The 25,067-nt window shown below is 40.8% G+C and overlaps 1 protein-coding gene across 1 annotated transcript; it reads right to left on the reverse strand.

The window, feature by feature from the left end:
- Positions 1-553: 553 nt before the first annotated feature.
- NUDT3 (nudix hydrolase 3) lies at positions 554-24,635 on the reverse strand. Its single transcript, XM_028734075.2, has 5 exons — positions 24,504-24,635; positions 8,220-8,330; positions 7,379-7,423; positions 6,464-6,548; positions 554-4,465 (listed from the first exon to the last, which is right to left on the reverse strand). The coding sequence occupies exons 1-5, from the start codon at positions 24,600-24,602 to the stop codon at positions 4,293-4,295; spliced, it is 513 nt and encodes a 170-aa protein (XP_028589908.1). The 5' UTR covers positions 24,603-24,635; the 3' UTR covers positions 554-4,292.
- Positions 24,636-25,067: the final 432 nt, after the last annotated feature.

The following is a 25,067-nucleotide window of genomic DNA, read 5'->3' on the forward strand; positions in this document are numbered from 1 at the left end:
CCTCCAAATTGTGTGATGCTCATTTACAAAAAGAATTGCAACCCCCAACTTCTTCTCCGGATCAAATTTTAATTCAAATTTCTCTCAACTCCTGTCTTTTGAACCTGCCCACAGACATGCACACCCCAACATCCCTCTTCCCTTCAGCCCTTTTTATGGTGTTGATATAGGTGGCAGCAGCTAGCTACAGCTTTAAGGAAAGAAAGGGAGGTAAGCATTCCACCCTTCCAGCAGCCCTTGGGAAAACTCTGTACCCCAGAGCCATTTGTGGCTGTGCAGTGCACCATAGGCCAGAAAGGGGGCATGACGAAATCTCTTCCCTGCCTAACTCTGCTGCTAACTGCCATACTTGCAAAGCAAGTCAGGCTGAGGGACTGATGGTTAAGGGAAGGGGCTGGGTAGGTGGTAGCTGAGAAGTAAGTCCAGGTATTCAGAGGGCTGGGTAAGCCAAATTTTAATTGCCTCAGAATTAACTAAGCTGTTTTTCCCCACAGAACACAAGCAGCTCAACAATCTCTTATTTTGTAAGTTCTAGTATAACCACTAACTAGGATAGAATGGCACTCCATTTCTTTATTGGCAAAATTTTAAACTAGTTAACAAAATGAGGGCTTCTTAGAAAAAAGGAGAGTTGGCGACAGAGGGGTGTGATTACAAGAATATGGCTAACAACAAGTATAAAGTTTTTCGGGAAATAAGAGCTATGCTGCATCTAAAATAATGACGGTAATTTCAGGTCAAACTTTCATACAAATATTTTTTTCTTCCTATTTTCAAGAGGATCTAATGGGAGCTAATTCAAGGTTAAACCCAAAAATATTAATTAGATACATCAAAACACTCCAGCATATTCTATTTACTCTACATCACACACTTTCTAATCTATGACACTGAAACACAGAAGGGATGTCATTAGAAAATCACTATTGCGTTTTTCGCAACAGGATGACAGATAAAACTGCAGAGAGCCTGAAGCTGGTTTTGTCCTCCCAGCAAAGAAAATCCATCTCTCTCCATACTGGAAAAACAGCAGAGGTTGTACATTCACTCACAATGCTACCGTGCTTCAGCTTCATGAAGATTACCCAGCAGTTACTTGCAAACTTGCTGCCAAAACTACTTTTAAGCAGCAAGACAACCCTGATTTAAGTAGGGCTGCTTCAATGCAAAAACCAACATAGACCTCACCTAAATGAGGAACAATACACTAAGCACTGGCATTAAATCTGGACTTAGAACAAATTATTTGTAAATATATATCAACAGATCTATCACACTGCTCATGATGTACCAGCATTTGTCTGACTCAAGTGCACAAGTTCAGCAATTATTTTTGCAATCAAAGATTTAACCTCCTCTCTGCAACTGTTAAAGACTAGAAATTTACATACAAAATAAAAGCTGGGGTTCCCAAGGTCTATGGGATGCACAGGTGGTTGGGTGGAGGGGCAGATGCAGTCTTCAGGATGTTGGATGCTCAGCCTCAATTTAAATCTAAAGCTTATTGGAAGGAAATAATTCTTAAGCATTTGCACCTCCCTTTTCAGCAGGACCTGAATACAGTATATAAATCTAAAAGCTTTTTGGATTTAGAGACCAAAGAAAGCTGCATTTTTATGGTAAAGCACAGCAGGAAGTCTAAATTAAGACTTCTTAACTCTTAACGGAGGATCAGTCTACCTTCTTAGTACTGTTGTGCTTGAATCTAAACACCCCATAACTTACCCTATGTTAGATGCATTGTTTGCCAATGCAGAATGTTCCAGTGTAATTAGAAATGCTCGGAAAAGGTGAGTTGATGTGGTGACATTTTCATTTATCTTGCGAAGGAAGTTTCATGAATTGTTAATTACAGAATACCCTGAGATACTGGGGAAGCTGTAGACTTATCTCTATAGTGCATTAATAGAAGGTGAAAAGGTGAGGCTTAATAAGCTGGAGCAAGGACTGGGTTAAAATACACAACTGGTGAAGAATTCCAGACTATTTGAACCTCAGGAGCTGCATCTTCCATTTCCAGTTAAGAAGGCAAACATCAGCCACTCACTGCAGTTGAATTAACAGCATAAATCCATCCCACATTAAACTACTTTCTTGGCACAATTTATTTTTCCTGGACACCCCCTCCCCAAAAAAAAATGCTGTTAGCAAATCATTAACGATATTCTATTCTAAACTGTCAGTTTAACAGCCCTATAAAAACATTTTAGAGTGTTTTTTATTTATTTATAAAAGTGTGCATGCTGTAGATATTAAAACTGCAGTCACCCTTACAGGCATCTCAGTTCTCTTTCAATCTTTCATGCCTAATCTATTCAATGAGACACAAAACGCCTTAGCTGAAGGCAACAGTTTGCTATATTGGAAAGTGCCACATATAGCGTAGTACGAGAAATTATATTGTACACTTCAAGACACTAGTCAAGCCCTTTGAATTAAATTTTTATTGTTTTGTTTTTTAAGATGAAGGGCAGCGAAGTGGCGCAGCATAATTTCAGATTTTTTCTAGACATTCACGTTTAAGCCACTCATTGAATAATGCCTCTCAGCCTTCTCCTGTGTAAAAACTTTTGGCATTAGTGATCACTGGCTTCACTTTTGCCATTGTGATCCCACACTATGGAATGCTATCCCATTCACTAAAAATAGGGAACTCAAGCAAATAAACAGAATTGTATATCAAATTTGACAGCAACTTTCCAAAGTAGAAAGTATACTTTTACTTCATGCTGCATGACTATTTCATATATTTTTTTATGTTGTTAAGTATATAATGGGAAGAGATAATGATAAATTAAATAAGAGTACTGCAGGTTTAATTTCACATCTTGGCTATAATCTGACAAAGAAGAAGTCACCAAATACAGCAACTAGGTCCTGTCCCAAGCCAGGGATTAACTAATGCCCCTCCCCAAACCTTCCCCAGGCCCACCCCCTCCCACAACCCTTTCCAAAATCTCCCAACTAGACAACACTGTTGGCAAATCAAGACAGCATGAAACATACATCAATAGAAACAAACATGTGACATGTGCCAATGCATCAGGCTAGGTATCCTATTAAATGACACAGTTCTCCACATCAGCATTTCTGCTTGGGAGCCAGTTGTACCTTTGCCACTGAGGGATAAAGTTTACATTTGAGCATGCTCCGTGGTGCATTTACAAGTGCTGCAATGCTACAAAGGAGATTGAACACCTGAAGCTTCTCCCTGTGACTTCTTTTCAGGGACATAATGCAACTGTCCCACCATGCAGTGACACTCAAAAGTACAATCCAATGTTGTAGCACAAATTACAACATCCAGTTTAGTAGGGTGTAAGGCATGTGGACAAGAAGAGATATCAGCAGTATGCAGCAGGAAGAGAAAGAATTCCACACCAGCAGAAAGCATCGGTGGCTCGATGCTTCAGTTCACTAGTTTTTAAACTCGTTTTGAATCCCTGATTCCTATTTATTGAGGCTGGAATTCATTTAGTTTCTGAGGCCGTATGCTGTTGGGTGAGTGGTGACCAATTCCTTGTGTTTCTGTTCATTGTTAAGATGATCAACATATTGACTGAACCTGTAGAAAGAACGGAGCACCAAGAATGCCTCGCAGGGTATTGTAACTTGGCCGCCTCCTCTAAGTGTCACTGTTTTAAATTTGGGCAAGGGAGTGGGGTTCAGGGAGTCAAACCGGCCCAGCCACTAGCACTGTCACAAAATAAGTTTCTTTAAAAAAACAAAAGGCAAACAAGATTATGAAGCCCTCCTTTACAGAGGCAGCTCATTTAAAAAAATAATAAATCCCGCAAAATCAAAGTGTTAGGCTTCTCCATCTAAAAAAAGGTTACACACATGCGCTGAGAAAGTGACCACCACACAGATCTCAACAGCACCTTACTGTACAAAATCTAAGACTTAAAAGAACTGAGCTCACATTTCAGCCTTCTTTAAAGAAAGGATAAAGAGGCCTAGCTATGGCTGGGACAACATACATAGGGGCATTTCAGAAGACAAGGCAGAGGTGAAGCTAGTAGCCTTGACTTTCAGGTTGTCAAAACTGTGTTAATAGGGAAGGGGCACTTCATGCACAATATGTGTTTTACAAAATACATATCCAAGAAAAAGCAAGAAAACCCCACTTTGCACTAGAATGCAACACTCAAATATTTGCTCTGCCAAAGGCTGCCGCTGATGTCGTGTCTGACAAGAGGAAGCATGTGAAAGAGGCAAGAAGAGGGGAGAAAAGGAAATCCAAGTTTCAGTCTACTTTTCAAAATCTGTTTCTCTCAAAGGGCCATCTTCAGTCATCTGATGTCGGACAGTTCACTCTCCTTTGAGAATGATGTGGTCACAACAGGAGTGCCATTGTTAGCCAAATAGCCTTGCCTCAAGGTTTCAAAATATGAAGCCTGCACAGGTTTGTGATACTGCAGAACTTTTATGGCGTCATCTATCTGAAACCATTTCCGTTTCCTTCCTGTAGAAATAGAGGGAGGGGGAAATTAGTAACACAGCAAAGCAATTGATGATTTTATAGTTCCTTCTATAGATAATTTCCAGACATATAGTATGCCTATTCCTACTGCAAATGCACTGCAATAGCACACAGCAATTCAATGGCACCTGTGATACGATGACTCACTGAATGTTCACTTCTTCAATATACAATTGTAATAATCAACTTCACACAATACAACACGGGGGGGGGGCATGGACCAACCTCTAGCCTGTGGGCTCAATTTTGCATGCTAGGCCTTCCCAACCATCCCACCAGCCTCTCCCTAGAACCTCATACCCTCTTCAGGTTCTCCTTTCCCCACCTTTGAGCGGTTTCCCTCCTACCAGCAGATCAGCACATGTATGGGAGGAACACGAGAAGAGTCTGCTAGTTCAGGCCAATGGCCCATCTACTCCAGCATTGTGTTTTCACAGTGGCAACCAGATGCTTATGGGAAGCCCAAAAGCAAGGTAAGAGAATGGGATGTATATCCTTTGGTAGTGTACTTTGGGCTTTGGCCCCAGTCATGCCAATATGCTGTCCCCAATAACCAGCTCTCCAAAGTAATGTGGCGCTTGGAGGAGGAAGGTTCTTCAGCCCTACAGTACATTACAACAGCAAATCTTTAGTTTAACAAATATTTTCCAAAATTTTTTAAAAACCCAAGATCTCACTTGTTTCTTCTAAAGGACAATGAGCTGGAAAATAGTGCATTTAGTAAGGAAGCTCCTGAGACTAACAGAATGCAGCTGCTCACTTTTCTTAGAGAAAATCAATGGGAGAAGGAAAGTTATAGGCAAAACTGTGTATCACTGTGTTGCCTGTGAAGTTCATTGAGAGATATATGCATCTCTTTCCATTCTGTAAATAATTTAGGCAGCAATCCTAATTCCACTTATCTGAGAATAAGCCCCACGGATTTCAATAGGATTTACATCTAAGTAAACAAGGTTAGGACTGTGGTTAGTTGGAAGCTGAGAAATAAATTTGTTAAGAAGCAATTTTCTAAGTAATATGCTATTCTACTGGATGTATAACGTCATACAGAAAAGTGAATCAAAACATAGGCATGAAGAAGCACTGGATGAAAAGAATAATACATTAATATGAATTTTGCAACGATTTGAGACTGATATAGGAGGGGCAATTAGTAAATTTCCTTTCCCCCCTTTTTTAAAGTAAATTTCCTTTTCAAAACACATGCTAAACATGGAAAAACTAAAATTAAAAAATCAGTGATACTGCAAAAATAATAATAATAATGGAAACAGATAGTTAAGACTCTTCCACTTCCAAAATCTGGTTTTTAGCCCTCTTTGTGACTGTTCAGTTCTTTAAATCAAATTCTCTTTTAAATCATCAGTACTAGAATTCTTTATCTGTCTTTTTTTACAGGAAGCTGGAATTTAAAGGAGTCTGACAAGAGCTGACAAGTCACGAGTATTTTGACAGCTGTATGCTGATGGTTGTCCTTTTCTACTTTAAAAAAAACCAGTACAATTCTAATTCTTACACTTTCTCCCCCCCCCCCCCCCCCCCGGCCACAATCACCTACATATATATAAAACAGGAGTGAGAAAAATATTTTCAGCCTGAGAGCTGCATTCCTTCAAGGGCAACCATCCAGGGGCCACATGCCAGCAGTGGGTGGAGCCAGAGACAAAGGTGGACAGAGAATCAAATGTGATTCTTTGGCTGCATTCCAGGCACACAAAAATCAGAGGTTGCTACACCCACCCACACCCCTACATTCATCCGGTTAAGCAACATCCACCAGAGTTCAAGATGCCAGGCAAAAGCAGTAAAGGAGGGTGTGAAGCAGGGCTAGTGAAAAGTGTGGCCTGGGGGCCAAAAAGAAAGGGTGAGAGGATTGCAGTCTCCACACCTGATATAATGCTGAATCTAATACAGAGAAGAGGATTCTGCTATTACAATCCTACAGAGAATCAGGAATACAGATGAATGTAAGTGTCTCACCAATATTCACAGAGTCCTCCCAGTCTTCCAATACTTCTGTGACAATAAGTACGTAAACATATGTTCTGTGTTTTCTGTCCTGGTTCTAAAAGGAGGAGGAACATTAAGGTTAGGTTCCAAGGTTCATAACACCTGCAAAAGTTTATTCTTAAGGAAAGTGGGGATAGGTACATTGTTAAAACATTTCCACCAACAGCAAAGCCCTTCCAAGATAAATGAAGATTCAAAAGTAGCTACAACACGAAACAAGTCAAAATATTTCCAGCATAAATTTTACTAGTTTTGCCCTGACATCTTGCCAAACGTTAGTGTTTTTTAGCCCCTCAGTCTTGAGAAACCTACAAAACACAGGGAAATTGAACGATCTGTCTCAGTGGATGCTCTATGTTTTCAAAATTCAATCATGTAACATGCATGATACCACAATGGCTGCATCTGCAAGTGAAAGTAAGGCATAAGTGATGATGGAGGGGAACCTCCAGCCCACTAGGACTTCAAATCACAGCCACCTGTCCCACACCTGACATCAAACATCATATATGACACTGGGTTATGGGGCAGGTAAAGACATAGCCAGCTTCTGATTGTCCCTTGGTAAGTGGGACTCACTGACAGCAGTCATCAGCTGACTGGCATTGGTAGGAACCCTGTTATAATTTATCCTTCTGTAAGTAGTTTTGCATCCCTGGTCTAAAGAGTCAAAAACACACATAAGAGAACAAACTTGAACTAGAGTTCCTTTGCAAAGCAACTTTTAATTCATGTTCACTTCACCTAGCAATTATAGGAACTACTTTCAGTGAACTTTGCCAAACCAAAGTAGTTCATTCCAAGCACTGTTTGTAGCTTACAGGGATGTGTGAACAGGGCCATTGAGAAAAGTGTTAATCAACTCTTCAAAATGCGTATACTTACCTCAAAAATTCCTACTAATCTTCCTAATGTCCCTTTCACTCCAGCCTGTGAGAAATTCAAAGACAAGAAAGAAAGATTTAATGTTCTAAGTTACAGCTCAATATTTCAGTCTGGGCCAAATTACACATGGTGTAGAAGGTCTATGATGGAAAAAGCTTATGGAAGATCCAAAGCTTAAAAACAGCTGGGAGGGTCGGGGGAGAGGATTGGCTTCTGATAGCAGCACTAGGGTAGAGGATGTTTAATCCTTTCCTCATGTAATTTTCATGATTACAATTGCCCCCAAAGCTGCTATCCGTCCCCCAGTGTTTGTGAGTTAAGCGGCTTTGAGAAGGGACATCATGAAGTGTTTAAAACCAGCAGGGGAGGGGAGGGGTGAGAGAAAATTTGGGCCAAGAAAACTAGGAGTTAAATGCACATATGTATGCATGTAATCTGGTGTTTCATACCACACCCTCTCAAAGCTACATTTGAGGGAAGCATATCACCAAGAGACAGTACGTATCTACATATATGAACTCTAGACCCCAATGCCTGAAGTCAACTGGCAATACTATTAACAATCTGTTGAAAGAGGTACTCAGTGAAGTATTCAAAAATCCCTCTCTGCATCATAATAACTATTACAGTTATGAGTACTGGGGCAAATTCTACAGCAGTATCCATCTCAACTCACAGATGGAACTAACTATGAGTTTTGTTCATAAAGAGTTAACAAAACCACAACACTATTAATTAGTTAGAAATTTGTTTCAACAGAGGGACAGTTTTGAGAAGACCAAGGAAGAAACTGATAAGCAGCACGAACAGTTTAGGTCCGAAGCAAGTTTTGGAGATTTACCTCTTCACAAACTTCCCGCACTGCAGCCACACTAGGCTCCTCTTCAGGCTCCATACCACCACCTGGGACAATCCATCTATCTGGATGACGACTACTGCTCACTAACAGCACCTATATGGGGGAAAACAGAGTACTTGTATATATACATTATTTCACTATATGGTTGCCCAACTTCAGAATACAATCTTGCTACAAAAGAACGCTGTTGATGGGGGGTGGGGGTTAAGTTCCTATAAGAAATCTCTCACTTTCTTATTTTGCTAATCTACTCTCTATACTTATGGAGTCATCATGTCCTCTTGAGCTTCATTATACACAGGCAAAGGAAAAAGCTTAAGGAACTACTGAGTCAAGTCCCATGGTCAGAAATACTCAAAGAAAAGCAAGTCCAAGAGGGATGGGAGTTTCTTAAAGGCGACATACAGAAGGCACAAAGGCAGACAATTCCAACAAGTAAGCATCCGAAGAAACTGTATGGCTGCATATGAAGCTTACAGATGAGCTGAGATGTAAGAAGGGCATGTATAAGAAATTACTCTTGTGGTCCCTTCCAACTCTACAATTCTATGGAAGAAAGGAGAAATCATGAAAGAAGAGTATACATGAGTAGTCAACAGTTGCAGGGACCGGTGGTCAGGCAGGCCAAAGCTCAGAATGAACTCAGGCTTGCAAGAAAGGTTAAAAATAATTTTTAAAGTTTCTTCAGCTATGTTTGAAGCAAGTGGAGAAATAAGCAAGTAGTAGATCCCTTGTGGGGAGAAGGAAAAATGCTACTCAGTGACAGAGACATGGCGGAACTCGTCAACACCTACTTTGCCTCTTTCTTCACCCCAAAGAAAAGCAGTGTCCAACCTTGTGGTAAAAGAATAAACAATGCAAGAAGGGAGTTGAAGCCCAAGATTAAAAAAAAAGAGGTGGTAAGGGAACACCTAGCTACTTTAAATGAATTCAAATCACCAGTGCCTGGTTAGCTGACCCAAGGGTACTAAAGGAGCTTGTAGATCAAACAGTGTGATACAGCAGCAAGGCAAAAAGCTGATACTATTCCAGGCTGCATCATAAAAAGTAACAGTATCCTGATCAAGAGAAGTAACAGTATTGCTCTATTCTGCCTTGGTCAGGCCACATCTAGAGTACTATGTCCAGTTCTGGGCACCACAGTCTAAGAAGGATCTTGACAAGCTGGAATGTGTACAGAGGAGGGCAACCGCCTCCTCCACCACTATGTTGGAAGTACAGCCTGACTCACCACTCCAGAGGGACAGGCTTGTATCACACTTCCTCAAGTGGGAATGCACCTACTGATTACCAAGAGCAATGGGGGAGAGTTTCTCATCAACAGTGCCTGGGCAGGCTACCTGGTTTCAACATCCACCCTTCCACTGGTGGTAGCCCGAGAGTCCAACCATTTCCATCATGGCCACTATGTGAGGACACCAGCTGGTTGAACATCTGGCTGAGCTGTCTTAACAAAAGGCAAGACATTCAAGGGGTGCATCAGGCTCTTCGGAAGAACTAATCTGAACAGGAAAAGCAAGTCTGTTTTGTTTGCACCTCCATTCCATGTTATTAACAGACATACTATACCAAGGAACTTGAAGATACCTCCTTTTTCAAGAGGTGTTCTATAAACATTAATACTCTTACTGTCACTTTTACCTCCACATTCTCCCAGTAAAATATGGTGGTAAACCTAACCCCGACTAGAAACTCTAAAAGCATTGTTTGAGTATCCTGCCATTCCCTGCAACTAGAAACTCCTGCTGGCACTTGATACTCTGAACTCCTGCCACGACTCTTATAATATGTTGAACTGCATCAGAACAATTATCAAAGGGATTGAAGATAGCTGCTCTGGGGATTTCAACATAAATTATTAAATTGACAATATGATTACAATAAATTCAGACAACCGCTTCAGAACAACCACTTCAGAAAAAGTAAATCCATGTGCCAGTTCCATAGCATTTATCCTGCACACAGACATATATCTTTATCCATACTGAAGATCTGGAACGAACTCACAAGAAGCCACATAATGTTGGAGGTTTCGTCCCCTTTCACATTTAGTCAAAAGCAGAAGTGAAACCTTCCAAACTCATTCTTGCAGCCGTTGAAGAAGGGAGGGTGAGAATCTGATGCTTGCACAAGCACATTCTCATAACGCTAAACTATGCTTTAGCATTTTTTATGAATGAGGCCTTTATGTCACCTGAGCAAAAGACATGGTTGTATTTGGTTGTACAGTATTATCACTTTGACTCAAAATTCTTCAGTGGAAGAATGCACATTAATTTAGCAATTTATGCTGCAGAACAAGGGCTTGTTGCATTTTTGTTTTGCTACATAAAAGTTTGGTCTTACTGACAAGTTGTGATTTGCCCTTTCTGTAGACTAATTGTCCTGCAGGTAGATTGTGCCTTTACCTCTCTCTGACTGCAGGCACACTTTTTATGGTCAACAGTTTTGTATCCCACACTCTCCAGGAGAGCTTCTAAAGGAAATAAGTATATGAAACTCAAGTTAAAACAGAAAACTTGAAGAGAAAAGAGGCCTCATATAATTCAGAAATTCATCTGCAAATCAGAACTGCTGTTTGGAATCTGAAAAGTTCAAATTGAGCTGTGGGGTGCAAGGCATATGAGATAAATAGTGTGGTATTAAGTAACTGCTACTGCACCAGCCCCAGGAAAGGGTCCCAGCACTAGCTCTTGATCCAAGTGCCCTTGCACAGGTGTGTTTGAATCCTACCATTCACTTCCATAGGATGCTTTACTTGGCTAGTAACTCTTCTATAAGACAATTTTACCTATGAGATTTGGAACTATTTGATCACTGAATGTCCATTCCAAGTTGAATATTGCATTTATATGAGTGGGAATCTTTGCCAGATGCAAGCATGGAAGACTAAGACAACTCCATCCGTCCCCCTGACCAACCTTAAATGCCCCCCCCACCCTAGACCTCTGGTAGGGGCTGATGGGAGTTTAGTCCAACAATATCTGGAGGCTACCAAGTTGGTTATTCCTCTTCTAGGGTCTTGTAAAAAGTTTTGTTTTCCTCTGGTATGGTAGAAGAGTTCCACTTTTCTAGTCCAGGAAAAAAAGCAACCCCAGGAAGGTAGCAAGTTATAATGAAAATCTCTTTGCAACCCTCTAGCCTATTCATAAGAGGTACTATTTCTTAAAGAGGAAACATGTTTTGAACAGAATGCTGTAAAAACAAGCTGTCACAACACAGACTACTACAAAAGTGAAAATGCAAAATGTATGACTTATAATGAGTTCAAACAGGGCTGGAAAGTTCTTAGAGTGAAGAAAATTCTCAAAAAGGGCAGGAAAGCCCTAACAACTTTATGCTGGCGCCAATGAATTTGCATTATTTTTAAGTCCTGAATTCAAGAACAACAAAAAGGGATAACATTTAAATTTTGTTATTTTTCCACATTATAGACCATAAATCAGGATCTGTAACAAAACCATCTCTATGCCAAACAGCCTGGCTTAGGGTTGTTCTACTTTACCTAAGGCAGTATCTCAAACTAAGCACAGTGATGTAGCACTGCCCCACTTAGTGGAACGCTCTGTCACAAGAGACTAGGGCCCTGCAGGACTTGACATCTTTCCGCAGGGCCTGCAAGACAGAGCTGTTCCACCAGGCCTTTGGCCAGGGCACAGCCTGACTCCCTCCTTTGGCAATCTTCGCGGAGCTCTGGCCCAATGGTTGCCATCGGTTTGATTTGACTTAATTTTATAATGAATGATTTTAGAGTGTTGTACTGTTTTATTGTTGTTAGCCGTCCTGAGCCCGGCTTCGGCTGGGGAGGGCGGGATATAAATAAAAAAAATTTATTATTATTATTATTGTTGTTGTTGTTGTTGTTGTTGTTGTTGTTGTTGTTGTTGTTGTTATTACTATCTAAACTGTTTACAAACCAACATCATACTTCAGGATGAAGGGTTATGCCAGTAGAGCACATACTTGAACTACCCCCTTGTAGCACCATTTCCCAGTTTCAGAAAGAGCTGCACAAGTCCCAAATGTAGCACAACAGGGTTCAGTTCCTACTACTGGAGCACTGTATTTCTACATATTGGCTCCCCGAAGCAGTAGATAAGAATGCCTTATGAATTCTTCAGGTACTCAAGTCTGATATGCTTACATCAGACTTACATCATATATACTGACCATCTCATTTTTTATCTGTCACATATTTCATTCTGCTCCCATCCAGGACTGGAAATTAGCTAGGTGCCAGGCGCATTTTGCACCTGGCTATCAACCACTTGCGACCAAGTGAAGATGCCTGGGCCTGACTTCTCCACCATCTTGGAGGTGCATACCTGGGATCAGCGGATCTGGGCTGTTTTCACACACTAATACCACATCCTGTAGAATTTTATCCGTACCCTACCCTCTTGGCAACACTGATTTGAACCCTCATAACAACAGAACTCCCAATCTATTTCAAATTCCAATTGATATAATTCAGTAGCAACCCTACGAAAGAACAGATAAATAGTCTCAATGTCTACAACAATTTGATAGCCATGCCCATAATCCACAATATAGACACCTGCATTTGTCCCCGCGACGGGGTGAGCTCCTGTTGCTCAGTCCCAGCTCCTGCCAACCTAGCAGTTTGAAAGCACGTCAAAGTGCAAGTAGATAAATAGGTACTGCTCCAGTGGGAAGGTAAACGGCGTTTCCGTGCGCTGCTCTGGTTCGCCAGAAGTGGCCACATGACCCAGAAGCTGTCTGTGGACAAACGCCAGCTCCCTCGGCCAGTAAAGCGAGATGAGCGCTGCAACCCCAGAGTCGTCTGCGACTGGACCTAACGGTCAGGGGTCCCTTTACCTTTCTTTCTTGAGTTATTTATCTTGCCCAGTTGTCAGCTCTTGCTTCATGATTTATGTTTTGGTTTTAGATAAGCTTGATAACCATTTTCAGACTTATCATTCAGCTAGAGTGCCTGTCACCACCTCTTCAGAATGCGCACTAGCACAAAGTCAATAAATAATTGGATGATCACGGATAACTTTATGAAATGAGTATAAGCCTTACTAAGTCAAAGTGTCTCCAAGATTCCCAACACTTAAAAAATCACTTGTAAGACTATGTAACTGAATAACATTATCTAAGGCAAAATACAATACAATTCTGCACTGATTTATATGAAACAAATTGCGCACAGGATGTTCACCTATGTATAATTAATCACTTTGCTATGGGATCCTGCAGAGAAAAGGGTGGCATGAGAGAATAGCTAGTCTATATACAACTGTCTGGTAGATGTTTTTGTGAGAACAGTGTAAGGAAAGCAGAAGCAGAAATCAGTCAGAAGCAGTTAAACAACTAAATGACCAAAAAATAGGAATGCTGAAGAATGCATAGAACAGAAGAGAAACTGAATGAATTCACTGCATCATTATCCCTGCAGATATGGTCATATGATACATACAGCAAACTTCTTTTTCAGTGTAGTGCACAGGATGTAGTTTTGGAACTAATGAAAAAGAATCAGAAGTAACAACTCACTAAGCCTCATGGTATTCACTTGGGAGTTGTTAAATATGAAAATGGTGTTATTTAAACAAAGATCACAAATTTGTCAACCTAAATCTCATTCTAGGTAAATTCATAGAAAGCATTTAGGCCTGTAAGGCCATCAAATTCTCATATAAGACTTACTATGGAATGCTCAGCATGACTTCTAAAGCAAAATAAATTGCCTCATCAATCTTCGAGAGTATCAGTTTCTGGAGTATCAACGGGCATGCTGACACATAGATCCAGTTAAAACTATGGTCTGGTTCTCTGGTTGCAAATGGCCATTACTTGTTGTAAAGGAGGATCCCTAGTTGGTACACAACACTAAATCAAGATTATTTGAAAATGAAAATGAAAATTAACTCAGCAAAAGTCTTCCTGCCCATGCAGGAAGAAGAAAGGGAACTTGAGCTCAAAGAGGCTCAAGCACAAATTGCTAAATAATGGTTAAATGTTACATGGCCTACTCAGTTGATTTTCAAAATGCTGTCCACAACATTTTTCAACATTTTCCAACTAAACTTAAGATCCAAGTGGTAAAAGAAAAATTCTCTTTTGGACTAGTACACTACACTTACACTACCACTACCACTACCCTACCCTAAAATAAAACCAGTGTTTGTACAATAGATAATAGCATTCCCCCTTCTAAAAAATGTTGACTAATGTGAGGTCAGGGGTGCATGAGGAGGCAGCCAACCATGCAGGTAATAAAGGTTGAATTATATAAAGGTCCCAAGTTGCGTAGCAGCTCATTTGTTTGAATTCTCTCCTACATTAAAACTTGCTTCACATAAAAGGCTGTCATGGGGAGAAGGACTCCAACCTAGCCTTCTCATTGACTTATTTGTTCTCTTTGCAGCAAGCATTTGTTTTACTTACAGAAGCATTCAAACATGTGACCACCTCCCTGCAATCTGAACATAATCCAGGAAATGCTACCATGCAGTATTTCTAAACCAAAGGTTTATCATCAGGGAATTTTAAAAAAAGAATTAGATCCATTTACAGAAGATGGTGAATCAATAACTGTTAGGGGGCTGTCATCAATATTTTCATTAGTATATTCCTACTCACCCCCATGAGCATATACTGCTAAAGAAGATTTCAGCCCATAAGAAAACCTGCTGGAGTAAGAAGCCTTTCTCATTTTGCTGGCTACAGTAAAAGCCTGCTACAGAGGAACTCTTAACCAACATATCAAAGCGTAATGCTTTATGGCCAGGTGGTTTGTCACAATCCTGTGTCCTAACCTATAGTGTGGTTATAAAAGGGGAACCCTCTGATGTCTCTTCATCTATGAGGGTCATGCAACAGAGTTCTGAAATTGGTAAAATCAATGGGGTGAGAAAAGCTTGTTGCAAAACTGATTTTCAAATTTCCATACAAGTTTAAACATATATGCTACTTCTCAGTGAAAACCACTCAGCAGTTAAATTCTGAAAGCAATGCTCTAATTAAGTAATTATTCAGAAAACAGCAAGGGCATTATCCAGTTAAGCATTAACTTCTCACTGTTTTGAACTGCAGACAGTTAAGTACGTTATGTTGTTTGTTATATAGTTGGAAATCAATTTTTAGCTATTTTTGTAATTTATTTGGTTGTAAAGTTGCTTTGAGCCATCTTTCTGTATAAAGCAACAAATAAATGCAATACATATTAATAAGTATGTGCTCAGCATACTGTTAATGATGATATTCTACTGTAGTGTCCCACTGGTGCAACACACTTTCGCCTGCACAAACAGGGCTTCCCCTTCCTCCAGAGCAGATTACGGATGCAGAAGGTAGAAGAGGATGAGGAAGTCCCAGGTTGCTTCCACTGGCATGATGTTGGATCTCACCCAGAGTTATTTAAAAACTTTAATTTTGCATAGATCATTCCCTGGAGGAATCTGCTAAATTGAAACACTCCACAGAACAAAAATTCAAATAGCACTTCTCTAAATCTTCAGGGGAAGTGTGAGAGGCATCCTACTGTGTATACAACCTATTAAGACTGCTCAACTGACTGTGTGAGAACACAAGCAGGAATTGGATCTTAATACTCACTTCACTCCCATGACCTGTCAGCAAAGTGATCAAATGGCAGAAAGAGTGAAGGAGGGGGAGGAGCTTCTGGCAAAGTTCAATAGCAAATGACATAGGTATAGCAGAAATAAGGCGGCTTGTTTCTTGCAGTTCGTACTACTACTTACTGAAATAGGAAAGAAAGAGAGCACATTTGAGAAAGTGGTAAAAGCAATCTGCCAAGTCCCTCCCAACAATTTTACTAAACTCTGAGAAAAAGGGTCATGAAATCAATTTATTTTGGGATCTCTCTTATAACACTGATTAACAATTCTACCACCACTCTTTTTGTTCCCTTTTCTTAAAACCCATTGTGAGTTCAGGTATCTGGTATTATGAAAAGCAACTGAAGAACTGTCAGGAACAAAGGAAGGGGGGAAAGTGAGGAAAATACAGTTTGATTCTCTCCCTTCAGCTTAACAAGCAGGTCTTTGTATGAACGATATACACAGAATGGAAAAGCGGGCGGGTAAAGGAGTTGCTTTCCTCTTTTGTTTTTTTAAAAGAGCAATTGAGTTGTGTCATGTTTTTCATTCTGAAGTAATATTTAAACTGCAGAATATGCTAAAAAGCAAAAAAGCTCCAATTGTTCTTCGGTTCTCAAAAATCATATAATAATGGGAACATGTCACTTTCTGGAAAAGCCTCAAACCTTCAACTTTCAAGGGTCTCAAAATCAGATTGGCAATTTCCCCCCAAACCTAGGGCCATCATCTATGCATTCTATGTTTGGGGCCACATGGAGAGAGAAGAGGGTGTCCATGTAGCATTGGATACAGCCCTAAGGCTTCAATCCTAATCCCACTTACCTAGGAATATGCCCCAGTGAAGTTTCTGAGGAGATATGGTTAGGATTGCATACTAAGAATCTGAATAGTTTATCTAGCATGGAAAAGTCTTTTGCTTAATGCTTAAAAATAAGGTACCCATATCTGACGCATTTTTATTTCAAGAAAGAGAGAATTGCCAACTTCTCTGGAAGCCTGTCAAAATTAAGAACTGCTCCAGGTGAGCAAAAAATGAAGACCTCTAAATTGGAAAATGAAAATATTTGGTCTCCTTCTTTTACATTGTGAATGTCTCAAACACATGTACTTATGAATAGGCAGAATAAACATTATAAAAATACTGTGCAATTTTGCAAAAAAAAATAAAGTCGCATACAACATATATCAATAAAAACCACAAAAACTACCAGAATCACAGATCAGCAGCTGTTAAAAAAAAGATTCCCTTCCTCTAACTGTCTATGTATGCTTGGCAGCATAGGAAAGTTTTCAGCAAATGTCTAAAAGTTAATACTCAGGACACCTGCCAAATCTTTATTGGAAGAACATTTCATCCAACTGGGCCAACGATACTGAAGGCTCAAGTTTGTGTTATCAGATGAGCCTCACCAACTCAGGGGTAAGTAAACTTTTTGTGGGATGCTAAAAATGCAGCCCCCACTTTCAGACTGTTCATGTTCCAAAAGTGACTTAATGTACATGCATGTGAGTGGTCAGAACACACGTTATCGTAGTAAACTTTATGAACTTATTTGCTAGGACCAATTTGAAAAGACTGAAAGTGGACCGTAGCTTATGTTTGCAACAATGTAAACTTGTAATATTTACATTTCATTAGAGATTTCCAAAGCTTTTTGTTTTCCAGTGTCTATATTAGGGAAGGATACTTTTTGACAAGAAAAGAATACTTACACCCCAGTACCATGTGTGAGACTGAACTGAAACAACAAAGAACAAATTCCAATGAAGTTTCAGCTGACAAGTCCAGGATGTTTTACATGAGAAGCATTATGAATTAGACTGTTTCCATTTGGATTTTGTACTCCAGTTCTACAGTAGATACTGCTGCTTTCTAGTATCTACTTAAGCTGATTGTAACATGTGTTTTAATTTGTAGATTCCAACCATAAGATTTAAAATCGCTAAAAAGATAACACATTAAAATGCAGAATACTATTTGAAGTATAAGGTAACAATAGTTCATTCATTGTGAGGGAAAAAGATGGATGCTATTATTGTTCCCATGAAGCTTGATGAACTTCTCATCTTCCTGGCATTTTTCGGAATACACTTACTTTCATTGGTTTCCTGGCAAAAGCACTTTTCATTTCATAATTCAATAAAGTTCCAAATTCACTATCTTTTGAACAGCATGCTTTCTCCCCTGATCCAACAACTGCATATTTACAGCATAATTCTATGAACAATTCTTGTAAACACCACTATACTTAATGGATCTTACTCCTTCAAAGCCGGGTGGGCTTTGGGAAGGCTCTTGGGCCCATCTAAGCATCACACCTTCCTCCCTAAGCAGGGCAGAAGCTTCCTGGGGGACTAGTCTAATACCCCATGTCCACCAACACCACTGGTTAGGATTGTTAAAATTGCTGTGTTAGTTAGCAACATCATGATGGTAAGTCATCAAAAATGTGTTATTGATAAACTATACTAAACTTATTTATGGAAAAATGCATATTTGGAAACAAAGTTATCTCAAGATCCCACACTTTAAAAACACATTTTAAATGAGTTCAGTTTGGTTAGGATTCTTCATCTCAGCATACGATTAAGTGCTAAGAAGATTACTTCCTCTTCCCAACACTACAATGCTCAAAATAAGATTGCATTAGGGTGTATTAGAATTTATCACTTTTTTGTAATGTGCTGAGTTGTCTCAGGAACAATCCAATTTGAAAATATATAAGTAGCAATGACACTTAATGGCAACACCCCCCCACCCACAATGTGATAACACAGACCTTGGACCCACCCCAAAGGCATTGCCAACCTCTCAGTTATGATATTAGTTACCCATTTCAGGCACAAATGCCTAAGAATTGTGCCTTCATTGAGCTAATTCAGGCATAACATTCCTGGCTTCATAAACTAGAAGTGGGGAACCTCTTCAACCCCATCCATTTATATCAAGAAGGGAGGGGAGGGAATATTATTTGACCTAGCTTGGACCAGTCCTAAAGCTGATCATGAAACTCAACCCTGTTGCTGTGGTGCATAGATGCAGTTTCTATTAAGGTACATTTACTCCTTTACCTCCTCTTTGTTTTCCTTTCATTATGTCAAACCCTTTCAAAGCTACCCCTATTTTCAAGTTGAGACATGAACCCGACAGACCCTTATCCAAAGCTGTTGATAGCTAACCATGGTAGTATGTCCTTTTCTGAATCCCATAAATTCATGAATTCATAAGATGGGCATAGCCAGGATTTTTTTTTTGGGGGGGGGGGGCAGAACTTTGTTAGGGTGGCAGAACCGATGTGATTGTGGTCTGTTAGTTAAGTATTTCTATTGTTTTACCTGATGGGGGGAGCAGCTGCCCCACTGGCTACGCCCATGCTTCATAATCTGCTTAAATATGACCCAAGCCTCCTTCAATTGTTGCATTGGGCCATTCAATTTTCTTCTATTTCCCACTCCCACAGAGCAGTTTCTACTCCCACTTTTCATCCCTCATGGTTTGTCTCATTCTCTGCAAAGCTCTTAGTCTTACAAGGAGAGAAAGCAATAAAAAACAACTCAATGGAATGTTCTGCTCTTTGTCACAATGAGCCACCTTCCAAGAGAGCTCACTTGCCCTTCTTCCACCACCACCATTCCTGCTTTGTCCCTTAGGGTTGTGTGTGTAGCCATCTCACACACTTAGTCAAGCAGAAGAGGAAGCCATCTCACATGCTCACAGAAGAGGATCATTCCTGAGAGGCAAAAATGGTTAAAGGAAGGTTAAGGATAATCCTAAAATAGTGTGGGACCATAAAATTAGGCTGTGGACCAACCACATGGCATGGAGGCTGAAGGTTCTCCATCCCAGTCATAAATCTATGGCTCACAAAGTTGAGAACAAGCATAGAGCCTAAGTACTCCTCCCTCTTCCTCTCACACACCAGCTTCAGAAAGGAAATCCTGACTTAATATCCTGTTCAGTAAATGGACATTAAACCCAACAGGCAACTCAGGTTTAAACAAACCAGGATCTCCAAGCCATGTCAGCATTTGAGGGGCAAAAAGGTAAGGGAGCAGCAAAACGAACCCTATGTGTTTGCAGCCACATAAACAGTTATGAAGCCAGAAATGTTACGGGCTCACTGAAATCCAACTTTACTGGTTTAAACCTGTGTAGAATAGCATACCAATAGGCAGGTTTCTTAGAGAACGGCTGACTTATATGCATAAGACATGAAAACACTTGAAGGAATATTGTTTCCTAATGTATAAAACTGTTCACCGCCAAATCATTGTAGCATTATCCAAGAGAAAGGAATAATAGTCACAATAGTTTTGATTATATTTCTGTGTTTGTTAAATATGAAACCCACCTCTCCACCAAATGGTGGAAATACTGTCCAATACCCTTTTCTGTTTGGCTATCACCTGTATTTGGTTGCTTTATTAGTAATTTTTAAAATGACTACCCTTTTCTTGAAAAAGTCAGACTGGTCCATGATTGCCTGTTTATTTTGTGCTCAGTTGAAAGTGCTGGTTCTTAATTTTATGCTGCTGTATGGCTTGGGACAAACTTAGTTGGTCTCTAAGAAGCTACTGGACAATTTTTTTATTTATTTCGACTGCGTCAGACCAACATGGCTACCTACCTGAATTTGGGATCCCAAGATCACCTTCACTTGTACATGAATGAACATGTACTCCATTCAACATCTGATGTCCTACTTCTGTCAATGTTTGAAACTCCCCTTGTTCTATGCACATTTTGCAACGGAATTTCCTTAGCGTGAGCAGTTTCTAAGCTCTGGGTGCAGTACTGCGCCTAAGATTTCAGATTAAAACTGCAAAGTAGAAGGAAAAGAGGACCTTTTTCTACCTCCTCACTTCCAGGTACTCTCTGAAGACTGGAGAAGAGACCCTCTCAAGAATATTAAGGGGGTGGGTAGGGGAAGGACTAGACCATGTGAAAAATGAACATACAGTAATATTTTAGCTGCAGTTCATTCCTTTTCAGCATTGTATTCTTGTTATAAAAAAGTGTGCCTAGACATTTCATTGTTCTGACCATAACCTCGGTTTAAGGTGCCATTTAGCTCCTGGTTTTCATATCTCAGTTTCTAACATTGACTTCTGTATGCCTCTGCCAACTGAAGTGTAGGAGTGCCTTCTTGAAATGAAGTCAGCCTTATAGAATGACCACTCCAGGAAGGCTGACCTTCTGGCCTCAAGCAAAAACCATTTCAAAAAAGCTTTGAATAAACTGATTTTACATTTGCTGATTTTAAGTTGCTGCAATAAAGGCCATTCCACTTTTCTTTCTGCTGGGGTTATTTAGCCTTCGGATGATTAAACTATCTATGACATTTTAAACTGTGGGCAGGTATTACTATGGTATGTATTTTTGTGTTTTTATATTGTAAACCACCCTGTGATCCGCAGGTGAAAGGCGGTATAGACAATTTAATAATAATTTAGGTTATTGTATTTTAATATTCTGTTGGAAGCCGCCCAGAATGGCTGGGGAAACCCAGCCAGATGGGCAGGGTATAATTAATTAATAAATTATTATTATTGCTTATCTTTCATTCTGTTGGTTTGTAATTTGAAGTTTTATTATTTTAATAATTTTCTGTAAGTCACACTGAATTCATTAAAGATAAAGTAAGATAAGAAATACTGGTTTTTATTGATTCTGTGATTTGATTTGACTTTTATTCTAGATTTTGATATGTTAATATTATTGTACTGAATTTATTGTTATTTTGCTTTGTGATTTTAATGCAGATCACTTTGGAACGTCTAAAGTAGAAAATAGCTAATAAGTGCAAGAAATAATAATTCATTTTGTTCCTGGTGGCAATTTCTTCTAGTTACAAATATAATGGGAATGACAATACATTGGATTCAAACTAACTTCTAGTTTAACGTAGGTCCCAATGAAATCAAAGGGCCTGGTTAGTTATGACTAAATGAAATCCTATTGTTTTCAATGAAAATAAATTTTAGCAATCTGGATCCAACACAATGAACTTAAGTAACAGAAAACTGAGTAAAACTAACTTGACATAATATTGGTGCCTTGTTATCCACCAACAGCTTCCAGCAACTAGGCCCAGGCACCACATTCCCTGTGCAACCAAGTCAGCTTGCAGGCAGAGGGAATTACTGACCATGATCTGTTGCTCTACAGCAGTGTTTCCCAACCTTGGGCCTCCAGCTGTTTTTGAACTACAACTCCCATCATCCCTGACTAGCAAGACCAGTGGCAAGGGATGATGGGAATTGTAGTCCAAAAACAGCTGGAGGCCCAAGGTTGGGAAACACTGCTCTACAGAGCCTTCCTGCAGATGGTCAGCAGAAATACTGCAAGCTTTAGTCCAGAAGATCAGGTGACTGGGGAGGCCAACAATGTCCCATAATTGCTGATTTAAACCCAATTCCTCAGTCCAAACTGCAAGAGACTACCTGGAAGTCTACTGGAGCCTACTGAAATACCTGCATTGACAACCCCAATCCGACAGAATTCACTTAGGGAGTTCTAAGTGGTAGCTAAGAAAGCTGCTACACTGCACTATTTACTTAGGACTTCCATAAATCTTTAATTCTAATCTCACCTCAATTATGAAGTTAGTATGTAGGTAAAGAGAAGCTGCTCTCTCGTTTAACTTCAGCTGCCAATCTGCAGTATGATAACCAAATTTAACCTGCTTTAGAAAATTATTGAAAGGATTAATGACATATTACTTGCATGTTAAGCAGTTTGAACACTTCAACACTATATAAATTTTAGAGTATTTAAATAAAATTTACATCTAAGATGCCATGTTGTTTAACAGGAATATCTTGATGTTTAACCTAAAATATGTGTTAAATTTTATACTGAAATAAACTGTTTAAATGCAAGTTTACCCCCTTCAATATGTGGGGAGGGGGTGGGACATGTCAGGATAACCAGTCTCTCAATCCCGTTTTTTCTCTCACAAGCCCCTCTAATGGCAATTTCTGGCAAGTAACCAGTTCCTTTTATCTGAGTTTCTTTTTATAAATCCAGAATCAAATTTCTTTCTGCCATGTCATATGATGTGCTTAGCTGAGCATGGTGGTAGCAAATCACTGCCAAATCCCATGCCATGCCACGCCACACCAGTTCATGTCACCGTTCATTGTTTTAAATCTTTCATTCTGCATGCTTTCCTCATTTCTATCCCATCACAATACTGAGCTCTCTTGTCCTCTTAATTGTGCCTTGAGAAAACTATTCCTTCATTCATCCACATCATTTAAGCGACTCTAGAAATCAGGAGGTGCTCTTGATAATTTGATTTTGCCTGTTACTTTCCTATAAAAACCATTTACTTACTCTGTACCATAGTATGTTTTGCTTACTCATGCTTCTGGTTTTTAAAGACCAAGAAGATTAGTAACCATTCTTTTTAACAGTTCAGATTAGATATACAGCCCAATCAATTCACATGGAGCAGCAGAAAAAGTGGGTCAATATTCCCAAAAACTTGCAATCTAAACCATTTACTTGTTGCAGAGCATTCTTTACATGAAAAGAGCCACAACAGTTTTTGTTTCGAAAATTGCACACACACACAACCTTTGATCTTTTAACCATAATTTCTAGAGGCTAGCACTTCAGATTCCTTGTGCCACTCCCCTTCAAGCTGCAATCCTATGTGCATGCACACCTACTTGGAAGTTAGCCCAAACTGAACACTGTGGAAGTTACCAAAACATACATGGGATTGCACATTTCCCACATAAAAGATGTAGAGGTAAGAGTATGAAACCCTGGTCAACTGTCCTCGCTTTGGCCCCTAGAAATAAATTATTGCACCACCTGCTTGTCTATGTCTTGGGAGTTTAATTCTGATGCCTCTGGAGACTTAAGGTCAGACGTGTAACAATTCAGCGCTTCCTATGAGGACCCCCTTCGTTTACACAGGAACTTACTCTAGGAGATTAAGGTTGTCTACATTGCACACATTCCTGAGCTCCGGGAAAGATGGCCAGATACAAAAGAGAACAGCCCTCTTTCACCTTTTATGAAGGAGAATTTCATCAAGTGTAGCTTGTATAACTATTTAAAGGTGCAGATACCGAACGTGCAACTGGACATCTGGCCACCCTGGGCCCGAGGCGCAAAGTGTGCAGCCAGAGCTTTTCAACAACGGAAAGCTTTGCTTCTCGGAAGTGTCTTGCCACCTCCCAGCACAAAACGATTCACAGACAGGAGACAGGCGCTAATGAGAGGCGTCATGTCACTTCTTGCCTAGTAACAACCGCATGTTACTCTCGCTACTAGCCACTAAGGAGGAAGCTCCTCCGTCCTCCTTCAAACTGCGGCACGCCGTCTGGGGAAGCGCCGTCTGGGGAAAGGGAGTTGTTCGCACCCTACGAATCCTTTAAGAATAGACACCCCACACAAGCTCCACCCATCTCCTCATCCTCTGCCCCTCTTCCAGCAGCCCCATCTAGCCTCCTCCCCCATCTCCCCCCGGCTTCTTCGGAGCTTCCCGTTTGATACCCCGCCTCCCTTACATGTCGGGTGTGCCATTGCTAACCGCCCCCCCCCCACTTGCAACACTTAGGGAGCCTCTTCTTCTGGCGCCCCTCCCCCCACCACTACCACCCCCATCCCGGCTGGTGCTCCCCTACTTCCAGCCGCAGCCCGCCCGCTTCCCTCACTCACCTCTTCCTCGCTCTCGTTACGGAAGCAGAGGCAAGCCGCCCGTTTCTTGTATCCGTCCCCGTCGTAGGTGCGAGTCTGGTTGGACTTGAGCTTCATCATCCTCCGCTCGGGAGAAGGGGTGGGAGCACCCACTAGGGAGGCAGGCGAGGGACGGGTGTCGGCTCCGCGCGGGAGAAGGTCGGGATCTCCCAACCGCGGGGTGGGGGGTGGGGGAAGGAGGCGCGGGGACCCGCTATCCCGGAGAGTCTCTGCCTCACACAACAGCCGAGAGGGAGGGGGAAACCCTCTCCGCAGCCGCTACTCGCTCCTAATGCTACCACCCGCCGCCCGCCGCCTCGCTCCCCCTCTCAACTCTTCCCACGTCGGCTCCCCAGCTGCCGCCAGCGCTCCGGCCACCGCCGCCAACGACGACGACCGCGACGCCATCTTGGGACATGCTACGCCAACGGCGCAGAGGCAGCAGGAGGAGAAAGGCGCTGGCTGAAGCTTCTCGCCTCCGACGAGCCGCTGCGCAAGCGGCGTAGCCGAGGGTTGGGAATCGCTCTCTCTCTCGCGCGCGCGCAT

This window comes from Podarcis muralis, chromosome 5, assembly GCF_964188315.1.
Source record: "Podarcis muralis chromosome 5, rPodMur119.hap1.1, whole genome shotgun sequence".
Taxonomy (NCBI): domain Eukaryota; kingdom Metazoa; phylum Chordata; class Lepidosauria; order Squamata; family Lacertidae; genus Podarcis; species Podarcis muralis.

Coding starts and splice junctions, on each gene's coding strand:
- NUDT3 (XM_028734075.2), bottom strand. CDS start 24,602: ATGATGAAGCTCAAGTCCAACCAGACTCGCACCTACGACGGGGACGGA. Junction 7,424..8,219: donor TGCGGGAAGTTTGTGAAGAG/GTAAATCTCCAA, acceptor AATTTCTCACAG/GCTGGAGTGAAAGGGACATT. Junction 6,549..7,378: donor GATTAGTAGGAATTTTTGAG/GTAAGTATACGC, acceptor TCCTCCTTTTAG/AACCAGGACAGAAAACACAG.